This window comes from Salvelinus fontinalis, chromosome 18 (assembly GCF_029448725.1).
Source record: "Salvelinus fontinalis isolate EN_2023a chromosome 18, ASM2944872v1, whole genome shotgun sequence".
Lineage (NCBI taxonomy): Eukaryota > Metazoa > Chordata > Actinopteri > Salmoniformes > Salmonidae > Salvelinus > Salvelinus fontinalis.
Window position 1 is genome coordinate 41,275,402 of NC_074682.1, and position 24,063 is coordinate 41,299,464.

At 41.5% G+C, this 24,063-nt stretch overlaps 1 protein-coding gene across 3 annotated transcripts; it reads right to left on the bottom strand.

Annotated features, from left to right (window-relative positions):
* Positions 1-141: 141 nt before the first annotated feature.
* On the bottom strand, positions 142-19,305 carry LOC129815538 (uncharacterized). 3 transcript variants are annotated; one of them, XM_055869451.1, is made up of 6 exons: positions 19,074-19,159; positions 10,566-10,670; positions 10,061-10,149; positions 7,751-7,841; positions 3,842-5,846; positions 142-3,586 (listed from the first exon to the last, which is right to left on the bottom strand). In XM_055869451.1, the coding sequence occupies exons 3-6, from the start codon at positions 10,061-10,063 to the stop codon at positions 3,499-3,501; spliced, it is 2,187 nt and encodes a 728-aa protein (XP_055725426.1). In that variant the 5' UTR covers positions 10,064-10,149; positions 10,566-10,670; positions 19,074-19,159; the 3' UTR covers positions 142-3,498. The 3 variants fall into 3 exon arrangements, with proteins under 3 accessions (XP_055725426.1, XP_055725425.1, XP_055725427.1); XM_055869450.1 differs by lacking the exon at positions 10,566-10,670 and having other exon boundaries at positions 19,074-19,305; XM_055869452.1 differs by lacking the exons at positions 10,566-10,670; positions 19,074-19,159 and adding an exon at positions 18,376-18,460.
* Positions 19,306-24,063: the final 4,758 nt, after the last annotated feature.

Below are 24,063 nucleotides of genomic sequence, written 5' to 3' on the forward strand. Positions count from 1 at the left end.
AATGCCAAAGTTACCAAAAATCAGATGGTCATGTCAACTTGGACTCGTGTCAGGAGATATCAACAGCCTTGGATAACTACATTAATAACTATGTTTATTTTTGTATAAATGAGCAGCTTTAGTAATGACAGACACAATGGCAAAAGTAGCGTGCAGGGGCATGCCTCTGCATTTATTTGAACTGCTTAGGTTTTAAGAACGTTCTACTCAAATTAATAAATTAAATTGACACCATCTGAAATATAATTCAGGCAATGTTTGTCCACTCAATTGTCCAGTGTAGAGTTCGACAGATTATGATTTTTCAACACCGATACCGATTATTGGACGACCAAAAAAAGCCATTCACAATTACAACAATACTGAATCAACGCTTAACTTTATATAATACATCAATAAAATCAATTTAGCCTCAAATAAATAATGGAACATGTTCAATTTCGTTTAAATAATGCAAAAACAAAGTGTTGGAGAAGAAAGTAAAAGTGCAATATGTGCCATGTAAGAATGCTAACGTTTAAGTTCCTTGCTCAGGATATGAGAACATATGAAAGCTGGTGGTTCCTTCTAACATGAGTCTTTAATATTTCCAGGTAAGAAGTTTTAGGTTGTAGTTATTATAGGACTCTCTTTATACGATTTGTATTTCATATACCTTTGACTATTGGATTTCTTATAGGCAATTTAGTATTGCCAGTGTAACAGTATAGCTTCTGTCCCTCGCTCCTACCTGGGCTCGAACCAGGAACAATTTGACAACAGCCACCCTCGAAGCAGCATTACCCATGCAGAGCAACGGGAACAACTACTCCAAGTCTCAGAGCGAGTGACGTTTGAAACGCTATTAGTGCGCACCCTGCCAACTAGCTAGCCATTTCATATCGGTTACACCAGCCTAATCTCGGGAGTTGACAGGCTTGAAGTCATTAACAGTGCAATGCTTGAAGCATTGCGAAGAGCTGCTGGCAAAACGCACGAAAGTGCTGTTTGAATGAACGCTTACGAGCCTGCTGGTGCATACCATCGCTCAGTCAGACTGCTCTATCAAATCATAGACTTAATTATAACATAACACAGAAATACGAGCCTTAGGTGATTAATATGGTCGAATCTATCATCTCAAACAAAATGTTTATTCTTTCAGTGAAATACGGAACCGTTCCGTATTTTATCGAACGAGTGGCATCCCTAAGTCTAAATATTCCTGTTACATTGCACAACCTTCAATGTTATGTCATAATTACGTAATATTCTGGCAAATTAGTTCGCAATGAGCCAGGCGGCCCAAACTGTTGCATATACCCTGACTCTGCGTGCAATGAACTCAATTTCACCTGGTTAATATTGCCTGCTAACCTGGATTTCTTTTAGCTAAATATGCAGGTTTAAAAATATATACTTCTGTGTATTGATTTTAAGAAAGGCATTTGTGGTTGGGTACAGTTGTGCAACGATTGTGCTTTTTTCGCAAATGCGCTTTTGTTAAATCATCCCCCGTTTGGCAAAGTTGGCTGTCTTTGTTAGGAAGAAATAGTCTAACCACAGTTTGCAATGAGCTAGGCGGCCCAAACTGCTGCATATACCCTGACTCTGTTGCAAGAGAAGTGACACCATTTTTCCTAGTTAAAAATAAATTCATGTTAGCAGGCAATTTTAACTAAATATGCAGGTTTAAAAATATGTACTTGTGTATTGATTTTAAGGCATTGATGTTTATGGTTAGGTACACGTTGGAGCAACGACAGTCCTTTTTTGCGAATGCGCACTACATCGATTATATGCAACGCAGGACACGCTAGATAAACTAGTAATATCATCAACCATGTGTAGTTAACTAGTGATTATGATTGATTTGTTTTTTTTATAAGATAAGTTTAATGCTAGCTAGCAACTTACCTTGGCTTCTTACTGCATTCGCGTAACAGGCAGGCTCCTCGTGGAGTGCAATGTAAGGTAGGTGGTTAGAGCATTGGACTTGTTAACCGTAAGGTTGCAAGATTGAATCCCTGAGCTGACAAGGTAAACTGTAGTTCTGCCCATGAACAAGGCAGTTAACCCACCGTTCCTAGGCTGTCATTGAAAATAAGAACGTGTTCTTAACTGACTTGCCTAGTTAAATAAAGGTGTAAAAAATATATATATACTGATTTCCGATTGTTATGAAAACTTGAAATCTGCCCTAATTAATCGGCCATTCTGATTAATCGGTCGACCTCTAGTCCAGTGTTTGTGATCACGTGCCCACTGGATCTGCTTCTTGTTTTTAGCTGATACGAGTGGAACCCGGTGTGGTTGTCTGCTACTATAAGGACAGACTAGTTGTGCGTTCTGAGATGCTGTTTTGCACACTACTGTTATTTGCCTGTTAGCTTGCACGATTCTTGCCACTCTCCTCCGACCTCTCATCAACAACATGTTTTCACCCACAGGACTGCCGCTGACTGGATCTGTTTATCATACTATTCTCAGTAAACCATAGACACTGTCGTGCATGAAAAGCCCAGGAGGCTGGCTGTTTCTGATATAGTGGAACCGGCGCGTCTGGCACCGACAATCATACCTCGCTCATAGTTGCTTAGGTCACTCATTCTAATGTTCAGTTATATAACAAACCACAGCTGCTTGACTGTGTAGGAGCGAACTATTTTTGTGAATGGGGGAAGTGTACCTAATAAACGGACCACTGTAGGTTCTACAGACCATGGAGACCATATTACTTCTCCTGTCCTTATGGTAAATGGCTGACATCTGTTTTGCTTCTATTTAGTCCTCCATTGTATGGAACATATCTTGCTCACCTGACTGAAGTAGAAGATCAAAAGATAAACAGTTTACATAGTTGTTGCACCCTTAAGTATAATATAGTGAACAATATACAACATTTGTTCTTAATGTATTGTAGTAGACTAGTTAAATTACCTTTTATGCTCTAAAAATATACAGTATGTACTGTGACAATGGAAGCATAAGCAAAAACAATCTGTACACATCCTTATAGTAATTCTTCAAGACATTTATATAAATATCCTTATGATGCATGGTATTATTCAGTGTATATTAAGGCTGGCAAATTACAGCTCCTATTTTTAAAAACAGCCTCACAATCTGCTTTGAATCTATTAGGTCAGACCGATACCCGAGGTAAAAATAAGGCAATGTGTACTAGCACTGATTAAACCGTAGCAGTCAAAGATACTGTTGAAAGCTGTTCCAACAGTCCACCCACTCTTTAGACTTTGGTACCTAGACAAGAAGCTCGTTGACACAGCACCTCTGGAGGGCAGGTTTATGTGCTGTGGTACAGCAAAACCTTTTCGAAACAAATGCTTAGCACATTCTTGTACTCTCTCCAGAGGCTTGGTGAAAACATCCTTGGCATACATACTTAGTGTTTATTGGATATATCCATTTTTAGCTGTATTTAAGGTGCTATTTCCATTGTCCTTGCTCTTGACAGGGGCTGTATGGTACAGTGTGTGGTATAATTGAGTTGGATCCTCATTTGCTGACAACAGTGATTGGTTGTTTGGTTCCGGGTTGTACCATGAAAGTCATGCCATACGCCTGCTTTGACCGTGGCCCATTGCTAAAAAGTAGAGGAATAAATAATTAACATTTAAACACATATCAGGTTGATCTTGTTGCATTTAGCGATTATTTAATACATCTAGCTAACATTCTTTACTATGAGTCAAAACATGCAATTAGGGACACTACTAGACAAACAGAAACTAAGTCCAACTAGTCACAACACCCTAACCTTGAACCATAATGAAGTAGTTTTTTTCACATTTTGTCAAAAAGCCAAGCAGACAAAGATAAAGGACAGAGTAAGGCCTACCTTGTGGGAACTTTTGATGGCTCTGACAGACCCTGACCTTTCATGGCCATTTTTGTCTCCATCTCCTTCATGTCCAGTCCTTGTGTTTTTGCTGGCACAGTGGCAGTCTTGCTCTTTGCAGTGATAACAGGGTTTTTCGGGGTGACTCTGGGGACAACCGGGAACTTGGTCTCATCAGATAAGGGAGATCCCCAGTCATCAGAGTCTGTTTCCTTCATGGCCAGCATTTTGATGTCCATTTTGCAGTCCATCTCTAGCATCTTCTTCTGCAGGATGCTCTGGAGCGTGGCCTGGCTGGCTGAGAGGGAGGAGAGGGTCTGGGTGGGAGGCGGCTTGGGTTTGGTCTGAACAGGCAGTTTGGGTTTGATCTCCATAACAGGAGGTGGGAATTTGGGAGGGCTTGGAGATTTAGGTTTTGGAGGGGGAGGCGAGGGAGTTTTGACAGGAAGGACAGGGATGGCAGTAGAGGACAGGACTGGAAGGACAGGGCTGGGAGTGGGAGGCAGGACCTTCAGCGGAGGGTCAGGTGGAGGTAAGCTGGGAGGAGAGTCCACGACATCATGGTCATCGAATTCGGGAGGGGGAGGGAGTAATAGCATGCATAGGTTCTCTTCATCCCTGACAAGGCTAGAGGGTGACTCAATCCTCTGCTCTCCACTTTGCTTCTCCACGGCTAGACTGCTGGAGGATGAGGATCTAGGGGTGGGCAGAATCCTCTTAACTACTGGATTTGCAATTGGCCCCTTCACCACTGACTCAATCTGGGGTTTTGCTGGAGTCTGGATTACCACTGTGGCCTCCAGTGGGACCACAGACTGTGGTTTATGTTGTGAGGTTACAGAAGTGAATGAGGTGGCCCTAGGGATGACGGTGAAAGAATTGGGATTGAATTCACTGTGTTGGATGCTGGCTAATGGCTCATTACTCTTCGTGCTGTTTTCAAGGGAAAGACTGGACCTGTGCTTCTCTCGCTCTTTAGCTGCCATGAGAAGAGCTAGGGGGGAAGAGGCAGGACCGTCCCTCATCCCAGTGACATCACTGGCCTTCAGGTTGCGTAGTTTACTGTCCAGCATAGGACGGAACTTGTTATTCCGGCCTGGAGACGCTTCCTGCTTGACCTGGCTAGCCTCTGTGTTTACAGGGGCAGTGACCACCTTCTGAAGCTTAGGGGACATTTTAGGGGGCGCTGCAGCAAGTTTGTTGATACCCTGTTGTGCTGATAAAGACAAAGGCTCCACTTCCTCCCAAGTCTCGGGTGGGGTGGGTTGGCCTGGAAGGGTGGCTTGCAAGTTTTCCTTTAAGTCCTGCTGGGCTTGCTCCAGCTGCAAACCCAAGCTATTTCTCTGGGCTGGCTTACCTGGTGGTGCCACAGAGGGGTCTTTCCCATTGACATGGAGGAGTAGGATCTGCTTGGGCCTATTGTCACGGTCCAACTGCCTACCTAGAATGCCAGTCTTAGTAACACTGTAGAGCTTAGCTGTGTTCTGGGGGTTGAAGCTGGAGGGTGTCGGGGTCTGTACTGGGGAAGCTTGGGCTGGAACCTGGGAGGATTCGTCCATGCTGTGGATGGAGGACAGCCTTGTTGGCTTTGGAGGCGGGGTCTTCAGGGCTTTCAGAGCAGCTTGCCTCATGTCTATAGGGGGCTGTGGAGGGGCAAACTTTGGGGGCTCAGTAAAATCAGGGACTGGTGTTGGTGTAGATATGGAAAAAGATGAACTAGAAGCACTGGAGGAAGTTGACGGGGGCTTCGGGGGGGCCATTAGTGGAGGTTTCAGGGAGGAGAAATCCTCGTACTCTTTAGACAGAACCACTGATTGTGGTTTTGGAGGGGGCATGGAGGGAGGCTGAATGGAGTCCAAGTCACCCAAGAAATCTGGTGGGGGAGGGATGAACATAGGTGGAGGGGGTGGGGGTGCCATTGTAGGGGGAGGTGGAATAAATATCCCCCCATCCACCAAATCAGGTACAGATATAGCTGATCCATTGGAAAACCGATCGCCATTTACTATAAAGAGAGAACTAACATCAGAGTCAAGTGTTTTATTGATTTAACTTGTCAAAGTAAATTATTTTACTTTTTGCCTGATTTATGGTGAAACTGATTCAATTACATTTGATCTGTACCCTCCCACTCTGCAAACATGCTTGTGAATGGCTGCTTGGATATTTGTAGTGTTCTTGTGCATGATCTTAGACAAACATTTACAGTGCTTCCAGAAAGTATTCATACCCCTTCACTTATACCACATTTAGTTGTTACAGCCTAAATTCAAATTTCTCTCACCATCTACACACACAATACCCAATAATTAAAGTGAAAAAAACATGTTAAAAAAATATTACATTAAATAACTTATGTACAATACCAGTCAAAAGTTGACACGCCTACTCATTCAAGGGTTTTTCTTTATATTTTACAGCTTTGCACACTCTTGGCATTCTCTCAACCAGCTTCACCTGGAATGCTTTTCCAACCGTCTTGAAGGAGTTCCACATATGCTGAGCACTTGTTGGCTGCTTTTCCTTCACTCTGCGGTCCCTCATCCCAAACCATCTCAATTGGGTTGAGGTCAGGTGACTGGAGGCCAGGTCATCTGATGCAGCACTCCATCACTCTCCTTCTTGGTCAAATAGCCATTACACAGCCTGGAGGTGTGTTTTGGGTCATTGTCCTGTTGAAAAACAAGTGATAGTCCCACTAAGCGCAAACCAGATGGGATGGCGTATCGCTGCAGAATGCTGTGGCAGCCATGCTGGTTAAGTGTGCCTTGAATTCTAAAAAAATGAATCAGTGTCACCAACAAAGCACCATCACACCACCTCCATGCTTCACGGTAGGAACCACACATGCGGAGGTCAACCTTTCACCTACTCTGCGTCACAAAGACAGGGCGGTTGGACTCATCAGACCAAAGGACAGATTTCCACCGGTCTAAGGTCAATTCCTCGTGTTTCTTGGCCCAAGCAAGTCTTCTTATTGGTTTCCTTTAGTAGTGTTTTTTGCAGCAGCAATTTTACCACAAAGGCCTGATTCACACAGTCTCTTCTGAAAAGTTGCTGTTCAGATGTCTGTTACTTGAACTCTGTGAAACGTTTATTTGGGCTGCAATCTGAGGTACAGTTAACTCTAATGAAGTTATTCTCTGCAGCAGAGGTAACTCTGGGTCTTCCTTTCCTGTGGCGGTCCTCATGAGAGCCAGTTTGATCATAACGCTTGATGGTTTTTGCGACTGTTCTTAATTTCTGGATTGACTGACCTTCATGTCTTAAAGTATTGATGTTTTATGTCCGTACGCTACTCTTGTATTGTTTCGTTTATTATTAAACTCACCACCTGCACTTGCTTCCCGACGCAGTGTCTACGTTACAATGGACTTGGTATTTTACCAATGAGGCTATCTTCTGTATACCATCCCTACCTTGTCACAACACAACTGATTGGCTCCAATGCATTAAGAAGGAAAGAACTTTAAACAAGTCAGACCTGTTAATTGAAATGTATTCCAGGTGACTACCTCATGAAGTTGGTTGAGAGAATGCCAAGAGTGTGCAAAGCTGTCATCAAGGCAAAGGGTGGCTACCTTGAAGAATCTCAAATAACATTTTGATTTAACACTTTTTTGGTTACTACATGATTCCATATGTGTTAATTCATAGTTGATGTCTTCACTATTATTCTACAATTTAGAAAATCGTTTTTTTTTTTTTTTTTATGAATAGGTGTCAACTTTTGACTGGTACTATATATTTAAGGCCTTTATGAAAACAGAGTTGCTTTGGGTTTGTGCTGAACTTTGATCAATCAACTGAATCTGTCTAAAACCAGCACTATGGTTTAAGTTCATAGAAATGTAAATGATTTAGCTGCATAGCTTAACTCTGGTAAACAGAGACTTGGGAGACCCTCACCTGCCCTGTTGATCTTTGGACTGTTGAAAGGGGGGAGGACAGGAACTTTGGGTGTTGGGACAGCAAACCCTTGCACAACATCAGAGGAGGACTGTGGGAAACAAGGACAAAAGCCATCAGACGGTTGACATTTCACCCTGGTGTCAGCTTAGAGACTCACTGTTGATATTGTAAGAGGAACTGAGTGTGAGAGGGAAGGGAATGGATTCTTTCTAGACTGCACTATGGCTTGCAGTGATCCAACCTGTTATCCAAATGACTACTTGCATCTACTTTAAAACAGGTTATCATGTTTGCTGCCTGATGACACCACTGATGCAAAAACTATTAATTTACTAAACCTTGCACTCAGAAAACAAACAAGTACATCAGTGTCAATTACCAAAGACAGGAAGGCCAGGCACATTAAATCGGAAAGGGCTTTTCATCTAAAATTCCTTTTAGTCTAGGCCTCTGAACAGTTGGAGTCATTTTCTATAACAGCAAAGCCTCCTGGTGCAGATTGAGGCTACATTATCTCTGACACTGAGTATCCCACTTGAAATGATTCAGCAATATATTTTCCATTGGTATACTGTATCTAACCCCTTGCTAGACACTAGCTGAAGCTTACAAGCACAATTTTGGGCACTTTTCAGAACATTACTGCCTTTTATAGCCACGCTGTCATGCCTCGCCCACACTACGCCCTGCCTCGGGATAAGGCACAGGCAACACTCCCATCTCTTCACGTATGAAAATGTTAAGTGGGTGTGACTGCCTCAGAGAAAAAGGGATGTGCCATCATGTTGATGCCTGCCTGTGTGACTGACCGTTTGCATCACAGCCCAGACATCACTATAAATAAACAGACTGTGTTGACACAACACATGCCCTGCAGACAGAACAGAGATGTGCCCTTCCAAAGCTGTTAGACTGTGGTCAGAATCACCCTACACCAGGGACTGGAAGTCACTGTTACAGACCAAAAAAACACATTGACCAGTGTAACTACGGGTCTGAGAGCCTTTAATCCACCAAAACAATCCAAAGTTAGGTCCACCCCTGTAACTGTAATCAACTTCCTGTCCTTGGCCTGATGGTCAGGCCACCACCACTTGCTTTGTTTAGAACTTGGTACACATAATTCTCCAAAGTTCAGGCAGCAGACACATAAATAACTTTCATGCAGCTATGTAAATATTAAGTTATTAGTGGATAGGTTCAGGTGTGGTCCTTTCTCAAGAACCTCTGTTACACTATCTTCAAAACATCTAACATGAACGGAACACCTCCCTCATGTCATGCCTTAAATATGTCATCATGGCAGACTATTCATAGAGGCAGGCAGCTCATTGCAAAGGCATGAACATTTCACAAGGGGGAAAGGGTGCGGCATTAAATGCAGTTTCTGAACCGGCTTAATTCCTTATGTTTCTTTTCCATGACTCACAGGTGTAAATCAGAGCAGTCAGTCAGAGCAGTCCAACCCCTGTGCTGCTGGGTGTGGCACATCTAACACATAACAGAGGAGCTATCATATAGGACACTCCCCTTTGAGGTAGGCTTTCATACCTACAACAAAATAACGTAGTACAACTTGTTTTTAAAAAATCAGATACGGCTGTGCTTTTCTGGATCACCTACAGGGACAGCATGATGAATCGAGCACAAATGAGCTAGGTGCCATAATTGTGGCAGACTGTACAAGACCCAAGATTGTGTGAACCAAGGTGACATTCTTATAGTTACTGTCCTGCATGAGAATGTCTAAGTCAATAGGGTGAGAATTTCTGACGACAGAAATTACTTGAGAGGACTGGGTCAACACGCAAACAAATTGACCTGTGTCACATGGATAGCCTAACTGCAAGTAAACTTAGGCTACTCCCTCTTTATATATGTGAAAAGCCTGCGCAGGTGAAACCTGCCGGTTAGAAAAGTATGCTTTCAGAATGACCAGGTGTGAGTGGTGGATAGGTCTAACTGAGGTGGTCACAGTGATTAATGATTACAGGAATGCCCTTCATGAGGCAATGCAGTTTCTCTTTCAGGTACTACAAAGGCCTTGATGAGAAATAATTCACAATTCCACAGACTTATGCAAATGTCGGAAAGTTATGTGGAGCCTAATGCATTGACAAGAACTAAAGACAAGGCCTATAACATATTCCATGTGATTTTTCATCTTGAAGTGTTAGAGAACACCACCTAGAAGCTGGACAGCAGTCTCAATAAAAGCTGCAACACCGTCTCCAGTGTTGAAATGTAGATTTGAAGTATATATTAGATTAAAATATATATTTTTCCACATCATGCAGAGGAACTTACCATGTAGTGCTTGACTGTGGGTCTGGACCTCACTTTGGCAGTGCCTAATTCAGGAATGGCTGATGAATCCAACACGAGCTCAACATTGTCTAAAAGAAAACAAGAACAGCACAACGCATTAAGTCTACAGTACAGATCAAAACCAACAAGCCTACCATTCAACCGATCAGCGCAGCTCTGTAAGGAGATGCAGTCTAGTGACTGCAAAGTTGAGTAATTATGGATGTACATAATAAGTTATGGCATTTTGTCTGCAGTTCTCATAATTCTTGACAAACTATTATGTAATGCTATGCAGTGTACTCTGTTGGGGGGATTTCTCTTGTTGACAGCAAAATAGTAATTGGGTAAAGCTAACAACTATTCAAAGCAGTTGAAGGATTAATCTAACCAAAATAAAAAAGTAATGTCACCCTATTGCTCAAACACTTAAGCCTAAATGTAATGGGGTGCCATAGGGTAGAAAATAGAGTTCTTCACACATCATCAATGAACCCCTATTTACCAATGGAATTTCAGGAGGGTCAAGTCATAATTCTGGGGGTCAACTTTCTGTTGGCCTCCCTGTCATGAGTGTTTGCAGTTCATCAATACTGACCTGAGGTTATTCCTGGGCAGAGAAGGGGGAGAGGGACAATGTCATAGCAATGGCACTCAGCACAGCCACAGGCATTATTCCATACTGAACACACTTATCACAGCCCTGCATCATGCATTTGGGATTGTGGCATATAGAATGGATCTTTATAAAAGATTGTGTGACACACTGATCTGGACTTTAGGCCACTCACCACCTGATTGTTTTCAGAGTAAAAGACTTTACCAGAGATGGCTATCTATAATGTTTGCAACAGGCTTTGACGTTACTATATAAAGGACCAACTTATCTGTAACTACACAAAACAGCCATTCCAATGTCAGGCATGTCCCTGCCAAGTAACTAACTGATGAGAGAAATGTCATTGAGAGACAGCAGTTAGTGAGACACGGGTCATGATCTGCATTTACGTCAAGCAGAGACCTCAAAGAATTTCAAAGAGAACTCAGATTAACATGCATTACATCACCTGATATAACTATGAGCAAAACTTTGTTAACCGAGTATGGAAACAACAGGCAGTGTTTAAAGTATTTTGGCATCTACAGATACATTTCCCAATGGGGCATGGCAGGCATTTCCCTATTGAGTTCCTGCATAATTGAAATATGCAAATATCCCCATCCTGTGGCATGTTTGCACACAACCACCTGACGATGAGACAGCCTATAGGGAGGATGTCAGTGACCTGGCAGTGTGGTGCCAGGACAACAACCTCTCCCTCAATGTCAACAAGACAAAGGAGCTGATCGTGAACTACATGAAATGGAAATCCGAGCACGCCCCCCATCAAAAGCGTCAAGTTCCTCTGTGTCCACAACACTAAGGAATGATCATGGTCCACACACACCACAGTCATGAAGAAGACAAGGCAATGCCTCTTCCCCCTCAGGAAGCTTGAAAGATTCATAATTGTGCACTCAGATCCTCAAAAATGTCTACAGCTGCAACATTGAGAGCATCTTGACTGGCTGCATCACTGCTTGGTATGGCCACTGCTCGGCATCCGACCACAAGGTAGTGCGTATGTTCCCGAGCTCCCTGCCATACAAATCAAAACACATTTTATTGGTCGCGTACACGTTTTGCAGATGTTCTCGGGTGCAGAGAAATGCTTATGTTTCTTGCTCCAACAGTGCAGTAATACCGAACAATACAAAACAATAAACACAAATCCCAAAAACTAAGAAATATCAGAACCAGCAATGTTTGAGTCCATAATATAAATATACTCATTCAGAGCAACACATCTCCTTCGCAAAGGCTGTTGATTGTAGCCTGTGGAATTTTGAATGGCAAGACGATGGACCTCAGGATCTCGTCATTGTATCGCTGCCATCGATAAAAGGCAATTGTGTTCATTGTCCGTAGCTTATGCCTGCCTGCCTGCCCATACCATAACCCCACCGCCACCATGGTGCAGTCTGTAAAGAACATTGACATCAGAAAACCGCTACTCCTCGCGACAACATACACATGATCTGTGGTTCTGCGGTCGGTTGGACGTACTGCCAAATTCTCTAAAATGACGTTGGAGGTGGCTTATGGTAGAGAAATTAATATCCAATTCTCTGGCAACAGCTCTGGTGGACATTCCTGCAGTCAGCATGCCAATTGCACCCTCCCTCAACTTGAGACATCTGTGGCATTGTCTTTTATTGTCCCCAGCACAAGGTGCACCTGTGAAGTGATCATGCTCTTTAATCAGCCTCTTGATATGCCACGCTTGTCAGGTTGATGGATTATCATGACAAAGGAGAAATGTTCACTAACGGGGACGTAAACAAATTTGTGCACAGAATTTGAGAGAAATAAGATTTTTGTGCGTATGGAAAATTTCGGGGATATTTTATTTCAGCTCATGAAACATGGGACCAACACTTTACATGTTGCGTTTATATTTTTGTTCAGTATAATATATATATGTACACATATATACACACAAAAAAGTTTATTTTTACTATTTTGCACATTGTAGAATAATAGTGAAGACATCAAAACTATGAAATAACACATATGGAATCATGAAAGTAACCAAAAAAAGTATTAAACAAATCAAAATATATTTGAAAGTAACCACCCTTTGCCATGATGACAGCTTTGCACACTCTTGGCATTCTCTCAACCAGCAAATTTGTGGAGTGGTTGAAAAACTAGTTTTAATGACTCCAGCATAAGTGTATGTAAACTTCCGACTTCAACTGTATATATATATATATATATATATATATATATATATATATATATATACATATACATTTGAAGTCGGAAGTTTACATACACTTATGTTGTCATTAAAACTTGTTTTTCAACCACTCCACAAATTTCTTGTTAACAAACAATAGTTTTGGCAAGTCGGTTAGGATATCTACTTTGTGCATGACACAAGTCATTTTTCCAACAATTGTTTACAGACAGATTATTTCACTTATTATTCACTGTTTCACAATTCCAGTGGGTCAGAAGTTTACATACACTAAGTTGACTGTGCCTTTAAAAAGTTTGGAAATTCCAGAAAATTATGTCATGGCTTTAGAAGCTTCTGATAGGCTAATTGACATCATTTGAGTCAATTGGAGGTGTACCTGTGGATGTATTTCCAGGCCTACCTTCAAACTCAGTTCTCTTTGCTTGACATCATGGGAAAGTCAAAAGAAATCAGCCAAGACCTCAGAAAGAAAATTGTAGACCTCCACAAGCCTAGTTCATCCTTGGGAGCAATTTCCAAACGCCTGAAGGTACCACGTTCATCTGTACAAACAATAGTACGCAAGTATAAACACCATGGGACCACGGAGCCGTCATACTGCTCAGGAAAGAGACGCTGTCTCCTAGAGATGAACGTACTTTGGTGCGAAAAGTACAAATCAATCCCAGAATAACAGCAAAGGACCTTGTGAAGATGCTGGAGGAAACAGGTACAAAAGTATCTATATCCACAGTAAAACGAGTCCTATATCGACATAACCTGAAAGGCCGCTCAGCAAGGAAGAAGCTACTGCTCCAAAACCGCAATAAAGAAGCCAGACTAAGGGGACAAAGGTCGAAACTTTTTTGAGAAATGTCCTCTGGTCTGATGAAACAAAAATAGGACTGTTTGGCCATAATACCCATTGTTATTTTTGGAGGAAAAAGGGGGAGGCTTGCAAGCCGAAGAACACCATCCCAACCGTGAAGCTCGGGGGTGGCAGCATCATGTTGTGGGGGTGCTTTGCTGCAGGAGGGACTGGTGCACTTCACAAAATAGATGACATCATGAGGCAGGAAAATTAGGTGGATATATTGAAGCAGCATCTCAAGACATCAGTCAGGAAGTTCAAGCTTGGTCGCAAATAGGTCTTGGACAATGACCCCAAGCATACTTCCAAAATTGTAGCAAAATGGCTTAAGGACAACAAAGTCAAGGTTTTGGAGTGGCCAACACAAAACCCTGACCTCAATCCTATAGAAAATTTGTGCGCAGAACTGAAAAAGTGTGTGCGAGCAAGGAGGCCTACAAACCTGACTCAGTCACACCAGCTCTGTCAGGAGGAATGGGCCAAAATTCACCCAACTTATTGTGGGAAGCTTGTGGAAGGCTACCCAAAACGTTTGACCCAAGTTAAACAATTTAAAGGCAATGCTACCAAATACTAATTGAGTGTATGTAACCTTCTGACCCACTGGGAATGTGATGAAATAAATCATTCTCTACCATTATTCTGACATTTCACATTCTTAAAATAAAGTGGTGATCCTAACTGAACTAACACAGGGAATTTTTATTAGGAATAAATGTCAAGAATTGTGAAAAACTGAGTTTAAATGTATTTGGCTAAGGTGTATGTAAACTTCCGACTTCAACTTTATATATGATGGTGTGTAAGGACAGTATATGAATAGAAAAGGTGTTTACAGCAATAGTTATATAGGATGAACCTTGACTAGAATACAGTACAGTGGCTTGCAAAAGTATTCACCCCCTTGGCATTTTTCCTATTTTGTTGCCTTACAACCTGGAATTAAAATAGATTTTTGGGGGGTTTGTATCATTTGATATACCTACCACTTTGAAGATGCAAAATGTTTTTCTTGTGAAACAAACAAGAAATAAGACATAACATTTTTAACTTGAGCATGCATTACTATTCACCACCCCAAAGTCAATACTTTGTAGAGCCACCTTTTGCAGCAATTACAGGTGCAAGTCTTTTGGGGTATTTCTCTATAAGCTTGGCACATCTAGCCACTGGGATTTTTGCCCATTCTTCAAGGCAAAACTGCTCCAGCTCCTTCAAGTTGGATGGGTTCTGCTGGTTTACAGCAATCTTTAAGTCATACCACAGATTCTCAATTGGATTGAAGTCTGGGCTTTAACTAGGCCATTCCAAGTCATTGAAATGTTTCCCCTTAAACCACTCAAGTGTTGCTTTAGCAGGATGCTTAGGGTCATTGTCCTGCTGGAAAGTGAACCTCTGTCCCAGTATCAAATCTCTTGAAGACTGAAACAGGTTTCCCTCAAACATTTACCTGTATTTAGTGCCATACACCATTCCTTCAATTCTGACCAGTTTCCCAGTTCCTGTCGATGAAAAACATCCCCACAGCACGATGCTGCCACCAGCATGCTTCACTGTGGGAATGGTGTTCTCGCCGTGATGAGAGGTGTTGGGTTTGCGCCAGACATAGCGTTTTCCTTGATGGCCAAAAAGCTAAATTTTAGTCTCATCTAACCAGAGTACATTCTTCCATATGTTTGGGGAGTCTCCCACATGCCTTTTGGCGAACACCAAACGTTTTCTCTGGCCACTCTTCCGTAAAACCCAGCTCTGTGGAGTGTGCGGCTTAAAGTGGTCCTATGGACAGATACTCCAATCTCCGCTGTGGAGCTTTGCAGCTCCTTCAGGGTTATCTTGGGTCTCTTTGTTGCCTCTGATTAATGCCCTCTTTCCCTGGTTCGTGAGTTTTGGTGGGCGGCCCGCTCTTGGCAGGTTTGTTGTGGTGCCATATTCTTTCCATTTCTTAATAATGGATTTAATGGTGCTCCGTGGGATGTTCAAAGTTTCTGTTATTTTTTTATAACCCAACCCTGATCTGTGCTTCTCCACAACGTTGTCCCTGACCTGTTTGGAGAGCTCCTTGGTCTTCATGGTGCCCCTTGCTTAGTGGTGTTGCAGACTCTAGGGCCTTTCAGAACAGGTGTATATATACTGAGATCATGTGACAGATCATGTGTCACTTAGATTGCACACAGGTAGACTTTATTTAACTAATTATGTGACTTCTGAAGGTAATTGGTGTCGTGGCAATTTCCTGTATTACCAAATGATTAGAGTCACAAATCACACACCAGTCAGTTATACTTAAACTTTAATAATAATTAAGCTTTGCAATAGCATTTGACTTTCAACAATTCACTATCTCTAATGAATAGTTGAGTGTCAACATAATGGCAACTGAGATCTTTTATAGCAAAGATACACCTCTCTCAACTTACATGACGAACCACAGATCTTAGGAAAACTTCACAAAGGGCCTTTTACTTGAGAAAGGAGTATCCCATAGCCAGATAGCATTAGCTATACATTTTCGTTCAGTTTGGTCTCTAAGACGAGGTTCTAATCTCGTTCCTGGTACTTCATAGTACTAAAACATTACCTCATCCAAGGCATAACTCAATTATCAACTCTATATACTCCCATCTCAAGTAAACCCCCTCTTCTCCCCACTCCTGGACAAGCTCACTGAGGGGGGTGACTTGCGCACAGACATTGTGGAGCCAAGAGATAATTGGTTCCCCCTTAATCACGCCATCCCTTCACATGGTTTAACAGATACATTCACATATGAAGACAATGTTCCATTCTGACCTCTCCCTTTCTGATATTCTGCATATTACCAGAGACATGTAAAAGACAAGCCTGACCTCTCCCCTCTCTGGGCTCCAAGTGACTGAGGCCTAGCTGAGAAGGGAAAAGTGCAACTGCCAACAGTATAGTCCAAAGGGAGACATTCTAATGACAAGTATCTCACATAAGCATATTATGTAGATAAGACATCTTATTTATCTATGTTACCCATCTAATTCTGATTCATCCTCCACATTGGTTTCACCAAATCTTATTTAGGGGCTTCATAGCAAAGGGGGTGTATACATATGCACGCACCACTTTTTAATAAAAATAATAATAATTGAAACAAGTAATTTTTTTCATTTCACTTCACCAATTTGGATAATTTTTTGTATGTCCATTACATGTAATCCAAATTTTAAAAATCCATTTAAATTACAGGTTATAATGCTACAAAATAGGAAAAATGCCTAGGGGGGTGAATACTTTTGCAAGGCACTGTATATTCATATGAAGTGGGTAAAACAGTATGTAAACATGATTAAACTGACCAGTGTTCAATAACTATGTACATAGGGCAGCAGTCTCTAGGTGCAGGGGTAGAGTACCGGATGGTAGCCGGCTAGTAACAGTGACTAAGTTCAGGGCAGGGTACTGGGCAGAGACTGGCTAGTAGTGACTTTATCAGTCTGATGGCCTGGAGATAAAAGCTGTTTATCAGTTTCTCTGTCCTAGCTTTGATGCACCTGTATTGTCTCCACCTTCTAGATGGTAGCGGGGTGAACAGGCCGTGGATCCAGGACCTCTATACCAGGCGGTGTCAGAGGAAGGCCCTAAAAATGGTCAGACTCAGCTACCCTAGTCATAGACTGTTCTCTCTGCTACCACACGACAAGTGGTTCCGATGCACCAAGTCTGGAACCAACAGGAACCTGAACAGCTTCTACCCCCAAGCCATACGACTGCTAAATAGTTAGTCAGGATAGCTATTTGGTTAACTATTTAACTGTTTGCATTGACCTTTTTTTGCACAAACTCTTTTGACTCATCACATACGCTGCTGCTACTGTTTATTATCTGTCCTGTTGCCTAGCCACTTTATATTTACCTATATGTACATATCTACCACAATTACCTCATACCCCTGCACATCCCCTCAGTACTGGTACCCAGTGTATATAGCCAAGTTATCCTTACTCATGGTGGATTTATTCCTCATGCTATTTTTCTATTATTTCTAAATGTTTCTCTCTGCATTGTTGGAAAGGGCAGTAATTAAGCATTTCACTGTTAGTCCACACCTGTTGTTTAGGAAGCGTGACAAATACTAATTTTATTTGACCTTTCCATTGTTATAGAGGCCTCATCAAATAGAATACCCAGAAATCAGAGCAATGCAAAATATGTCAATTTGTCCCGTTTTTAGTTCTGAGAACAGTTTTCAGATCTCTAGGGGGTTTATTCATATTCATTTTGAATTAGTCCACACTTCCCAAGACCTGGACTAAAAAATTCTTTCGGTCTAATGATTATGCCATCATGTTCTCCTTTAACTATAATGATTCTATATAATAAAAAATAAAACATTTTTTAGGGCGCAGTATGTTATAAGAACTCAATAACATACCTAGGCCTACTGGTAATAATAGGTAGGCCTACATAATGTTGTAATAAAAAAAATGCAGGTTTTCACTCTCAAAACCACACTTTTTTGTAGAAAACCGACAGTTTTCATTCAAACAGCGCATGATGACTGAATTTCGCATTGCAAAGATTCAACCAAGATTTCGGAGCAATCTTTTGGTTCGCATACCCATTGTTGCTTTTTAGTTAGTATTTGCTAGTAGATATCATACATTAAATCGTCTTTCCCCAGCACTACCTACCTGCTACGGATGTCGTTCTTCTGTGAGCTGCTCTCTATGCGACAACAAGTGGAGAGCTGCGCGCTCTTGCTGCCTGACGGGCGATATTCCGCTGAAATTAGGCTGTGTGCGGTTTTACATGAATGGAACTCACGTGCTTTGCGTTTGTGTAGGCTGCTTTGAACATGATTTCTCTATTGTACACATAAGTGATACGGTGTATATCTCCACTACACTGCTTTTATTACGCATCAGCGGGCAGTATACGCAATTCCCAAATGAAAAAATAAGATCTGTATTATTGTTTTGATTGACATGTTCTAAAATAATCGCAACGAAAATTGTTTATTTTATTCAATGCTGCAGCTATCTAATACTTAGTTAAAACAGACACCTTGCATTCTACCTGCACCGTCATGAACGTAGAGTCTAGTGACTGTCTCAGGTAAATGTAGGTTTACCACTGTTGGGAGACCTAATGACCCCGCTTATTACGTTCGATGATTACTAGCATTGTGTAAGACATTGTGTATTCATTTGACTCAACCAGCATTTTTCTTATTCTAGAATGTGAACATTTAGACCACATTTGCCATTGATCTGTCACTGTAACAAGTGCAAAGGTCGGGACAGTAGTGAGAGAATGCTGATCGGCATGATAGATTAAACATTCGATCATTATTATTAGTTAATTGTTAAATATGACAGTAAACACTTACCCGTCTCCTTGATTTTAATATTGGTGTCGAAGAGAGACTGGTTCTTTCGACCTAAAAAATGCAACGGTCCCTTTTTCATTTTTTTTGTCCTATTGGTAGACCTATTGTACAGATGAATCTTTAACACGTGATATTATGCAGGCGCTTCCATAGCCATTCGTCAAAAACGTATTAATTCATTAATTAGTCTTAACGACAGGTGTATTACTGAATCCTCACTGATTCGGTGAAAACTTCGAGGTAGAGAGAAAATGGCCACCGCCCCTGCCTCCTCCCCTTTTCCTGTGCCTCCCTCTTTTGTAAGCCCACAGGGGAAGCAGAGAAAGAACAAACATACACCATCCCCAACCCTGTGCCTGCCTACAATGTATCACAGCAACATTCCAATATCATACAGATCTTTCCAACTGTCCTCCCACTTTCCCTGTTATGTTTCATTGTGGGTGGTGATGTGCTTGTTATACTTGGCAAAATAATGATTATTACTGTTGACTTAGAAGAGTAGCTTATAAATCGGTTGCCCTCTTCAAGCCAATGGTTTGTCATGATGAGCTGGCACAGGTGTAGAATCTTAAAGGCCCAGTGCAGCCAACATTCTGTTTTTCTGTGTTTTGTATCATATTGTACAACAGCTGTTGAAACTAAAACTGTAAAAGTGTGAAATTATTTTCATCACTGTTATTTCCTGATTGCTGATTGCTGGCTGAAAATACAAGTTTGCCTGGTGACATCACCAGGTGGTAAATTGGTTAATAGACCAATAACAAAGAATTCCAAACCTCTCAGCCAAAGACAGCAAGTTATTTGACCGTTTAGGCTTGATCGATGGTTAGGCTACTAGCTGACCAAAATTAAGATACATGAAAAGTGCAAAACTGTTAGGCCCAGAGTTTTCAGTGAATTTATGTAACTCACAAAGCTCGTCGGCATTTCCTGTGATGCAGGAATTGCTCAGCAACAAAAGAGTGATCAAATTCAGATCCAGTATAAGTATAAGCCCCTGTACAGTATAAGCCCCATAACGATACATTAGGCTTCGTTACGAGGACCATGCTCTTCATTAGAATCAAATTCAAATGAGACTTACAGTGCCTTCAGGAAGTATTCATACCCCTTGACTTATTCCACTTTTGTTGTGTTACAGTCTAAATTCAAAATTGATTAAATTGATTTCTTCTCTCACCCACCAACACACCATACCCCATAATGACAAAATTAAAACACGTTTTGGTGGAAATGTTAGCAAATTTATTGAAAATGAAATACAGAAGCAAAGGTAAAGATCTGTTGTTCTGCCCCTGAGCAAGGCAGATTATTCTGTCTATTAGGTTAGTATTGTGGAGTAACTACAATGTTATTGATCCATCCTCAGTTTTCTCCTATCACAGCCATTAAACTCTGTAACTGTTTTAAAGTCACCATTGGCCTCATGGTGAAATTCCTGAGCAGTTTCCTTCCTCTCCGGCAACTGAATTAGGAAGGATTCCGGTACCTTTGTAGGTACTGGGTATATTGATACTTCATCCAAAGTGTAATTATTAACTTCACCATGCTCAAAGGGATATTAAGTATCTGCTTCTTTTTTTTACCCATCTACCAATAGGTGCCCTTCTTTTTGATGCATTGGAAAACCACCCTGGTCTTTGTGGTTGAATCAGTGTTTGAAATCCACTGCTCAACTGAGGGACCTTACAGATAAGTGTACTGTATGTGTGGGGTACAGAGATTAGGTAGTCATTAAGAAATCATTTTAACACTATTATTACACACAGAGTCTATTCAACTTATTATGTGACTTGTTGAGCCCATTTGTACTCCTGAACTTATTTAGGATTGCTGTAACAAAGAGGTAGAATACTTATTGACTCAAGTCATTTCAGATTTGAATTTGTAAGTAATTTGTAAAAATGTCTAAACACATAGTTCCACTTATGGGGTATTGTGTGTAGGCCAGTGACCCAACATCTCAATTTGATCCATTTTAAATTCAGCCTGTAACACAACAAAATTTGGAAAAAGGCACTGTATGCTAGCTGATAGCAGCCAAACACAAGTATTTTATAACGTTGAGAGGTGAGTGTGTGAATTGAGGGCCCGAATTTGTGTTATTTGAGAGTTTTTTTTTTTACCTGATCTTTTTGTTTTCCTGCTTTACTTCGTTAAACCAGTTCTGTCAGTTGCTAAGAATTGTTTCATTTTTTTGTCCATGATTTGATTTACCTCCCTTGGTAAATCAGAGTAGCACATGGCCATTGGTAAGACATTGGTCATGGTTTGGTATCTCGATAACAGTCACAACACAAATCAAATCAAATTGTATTTATTACATGCGCCGAATACAACTGGTGTAGACTTTACAGTGACAAGCTTGCTCACAAACCTTTCCCAATGATTCAGTTTTTTTTTAAATAATACAAAATAAAATAGGAACTAACACAAAGAATGGAATAAAATACACAAGAATGGAGCTATATACAGGGAGTACCAGTACCAGATAAATGTGCAGAGGTACTAGGTATTTAAGGTACAGTTGAAGTCGGAAGTTTACATACACTTAGGTTGGAGTCATTAAAACTCGTTTTTCAACCACTCCACAAATTTCTTGTAACAAACAATGGTTTTGGCAAGTCGGTTAGGACATCTACTTTGTGCATGACACAAGTAATTTTTCCAACAACTGTTTACAGACAGATTATTTCATTTATAATTCACTGTATCACAATTCCAGTGGGTCAGAAGTTGACTGTGCCTTTAAATAGCTTGGAAAATTCCAGAAAATGTTGTCATGGCTTTAGAAGCTTCTGATAGGCTAATTGACATAATTTGAGTCAATTGGAGGTGTACCTGTGGATGTATTTCAAGGCCGACCATCAAACACAGTGCCTCTTTGCTTGACATCATGGGAAAGTCAAAAGAAATCAGCCAAGACCTCAGGGAAAAAAATGTAGATGTCCACAAGTCTGGTTCATCCTCTGGAGAAATTTCCAAACACCTGAAGGTACCACGTTCATCTGTACAAACAATAGTACGCAAGTATAAACACCACGGGACCACGCAGCCGTCATACCGCTCAGTAAGGAGACGGGTTCTGTCTCCTTGAGATGAACGTACTTTGATGCGAAAAGTTCAAATCATTCCCAGAATAACAGCAAAGGACCTTGTGAAGATGCTGGAGGAAACAGGTACAAAAGTATCTATATCCACAGTAAAACGAGTCCTATATCGACATAACCTGAAAGGCCGCTCAGCAAGGAAGAGGCCACTGCTCCAAAACTGCCATTAAAAAAAGCCAGACTACAGTTTGCAACTGCACATGGGGACAAAGATCGTACTTTTTGGAGAAATGTCCTCTTGTCTGATGAAACAATAATAGAACTGTTTGGCCATAATGACCATCGTTATGCTTGGAGGAAAAAGGGGGAGGCTTGCAAGCCAAAGAACACCATCCCAACCGTGAAGCACGGGGATGGCAGCATCATGTTGTGGGGGTGCTTCGCTGCAGGAGGGACTGGTTGCACTTCACAAAATATATGGCATCATGAGGCAGGAAAATTAGGTGGATATATTGAAGCAACATCTCAAGACATCAGTCAGGAAGTTCAAGTTTGGTCGCAAATAGGTCTTCCACATGGACATTGACCCCAAGCATACTTGCAAGCAAAGTTGTGGCAAAATGGCTTAAGGACAACAAAAATCAAGTTATTGGAGTGGCCATCACAAAGCCCTGACCTCAATCCTATAGAAGCTTGTGGAAGGCTACCCAAAACGTTTGACCCAAGATAAACAATTTAAAGGCAATGCTACCAAATACTAATTGAGTGTATGTAAACTTCTGACCCAATGGGAATGTGACGAAAGAAATAAAAGCTGAAATTAATCATTCTCTCTATATTATTCTGACATTTCACATTCTTAAAATAAAGTTGTGATCCTAGCTGACCTAAAACAGGGAATTTTTACTAGGATTAAATGTCAGGAATTGTGAAAAACTGAGTTCAAATGTATTTAGCTAAAGTGAATGTAAACCTTCGACTTCAACTGTAGATATGTACATGAAGGCAGGGTAAAGTGACTAGGCATCAGGATCGATAATAATAAGAGTAAAATAAAGAACAGAGTAGCAGCAGCAAATGATGAGTGTAAAAGTTTGTGTATGTATGTGTGTTTATGTTGTGTTGGTCTGCGTGTGTGTGTGTTGTGTGTGTGTGTGCATATGTAGTGTATGTGAAGGTGTGAGGGTTATGTGTGGGAGTGACAGTGTAGTGTGACAGTGTAGTGTGTGTGTATATAAAGTCTAGTGAGTGTGTGTAGGGTCAGTGCAAGATGGAGTCAGTGCAGATAGTGCATGTACCATTAATTGACTATTTAGCAGTCTGGCTATTTAGCAGTCTGGCTATTTTGCAGTCTTATGGCTTGGGGGTAGAAGCTGTCTCAGAGCCTGTTGGTCCAAGAGCCGATGCTCCGGTACTGTTTGCCGGACGGTAGCAGAGTGAGCAATCTATGGCTTGGGTGGCTGAAGACTTTGGCAATTCTTTAGCCCTTCCTCTGACACCGATTGATATAACGGCCCCAGTGATGTACTCGGCTGTCTGCACCACCCTCTGTAGTGCTTTGCGGTCAAGAGTGGTGGAGTTGCCATACCAAGCGGTGATGCAGCCAGTCAAGAAGCTCTTTGGTGCAGCTGTAGAATTTTGTGAGCATCTGAGGGCCCATGCCAAACATTTTCAGCCTGCCGTACCCTCTTCACGACTGTGTGTGTGTGTGTGGACCATGTTAAGGCTTTAGTGGACGCCAAGGAACTTAAAGCTCTCGACCCGCTCCACAACAACCCTATCAATGTGGATGGAGGCATGCTCTCCCCTCTTTCTCCTATGGTTCACAATCAGCTCCTTGGTCTTACTGATGTTGAGGGACAGGTTGTTGTCCTGGCACCACACTGCTATGTCTCTGACCTCCCCTCCCTGTAGGCTGTCTCATCACCATCGGTGAT

What these genes read in the sequence shown, in the direction of transcription:
- LOC129815538 (XM_055869450.1), bottom strand. Translation starts at nt 19,152, where the DNA reads ATGAAAAAGGGACCGTTGCATTTTTTAGGTCGAAAGAACCAGTCTCTC. An exon ending in TATTAAAATCAAGGAGACGG is followed by an intron (nt 10,150 to 19,073) that starts GTAAGTGTTTAC and finishes GTTTTCTTTTAG; the next exon opens with ACAATGTTGAGCTCGTGTTG. An exon ending in TCCAAAGATCAACAGGGCAG is followed by an intron (nt 5,847 to 7,750) that starts GTGAGGGTCTCC and finishes CTCTCTTTATAG; the next exon opens with TAAATGGCGATCGGTTTTCC.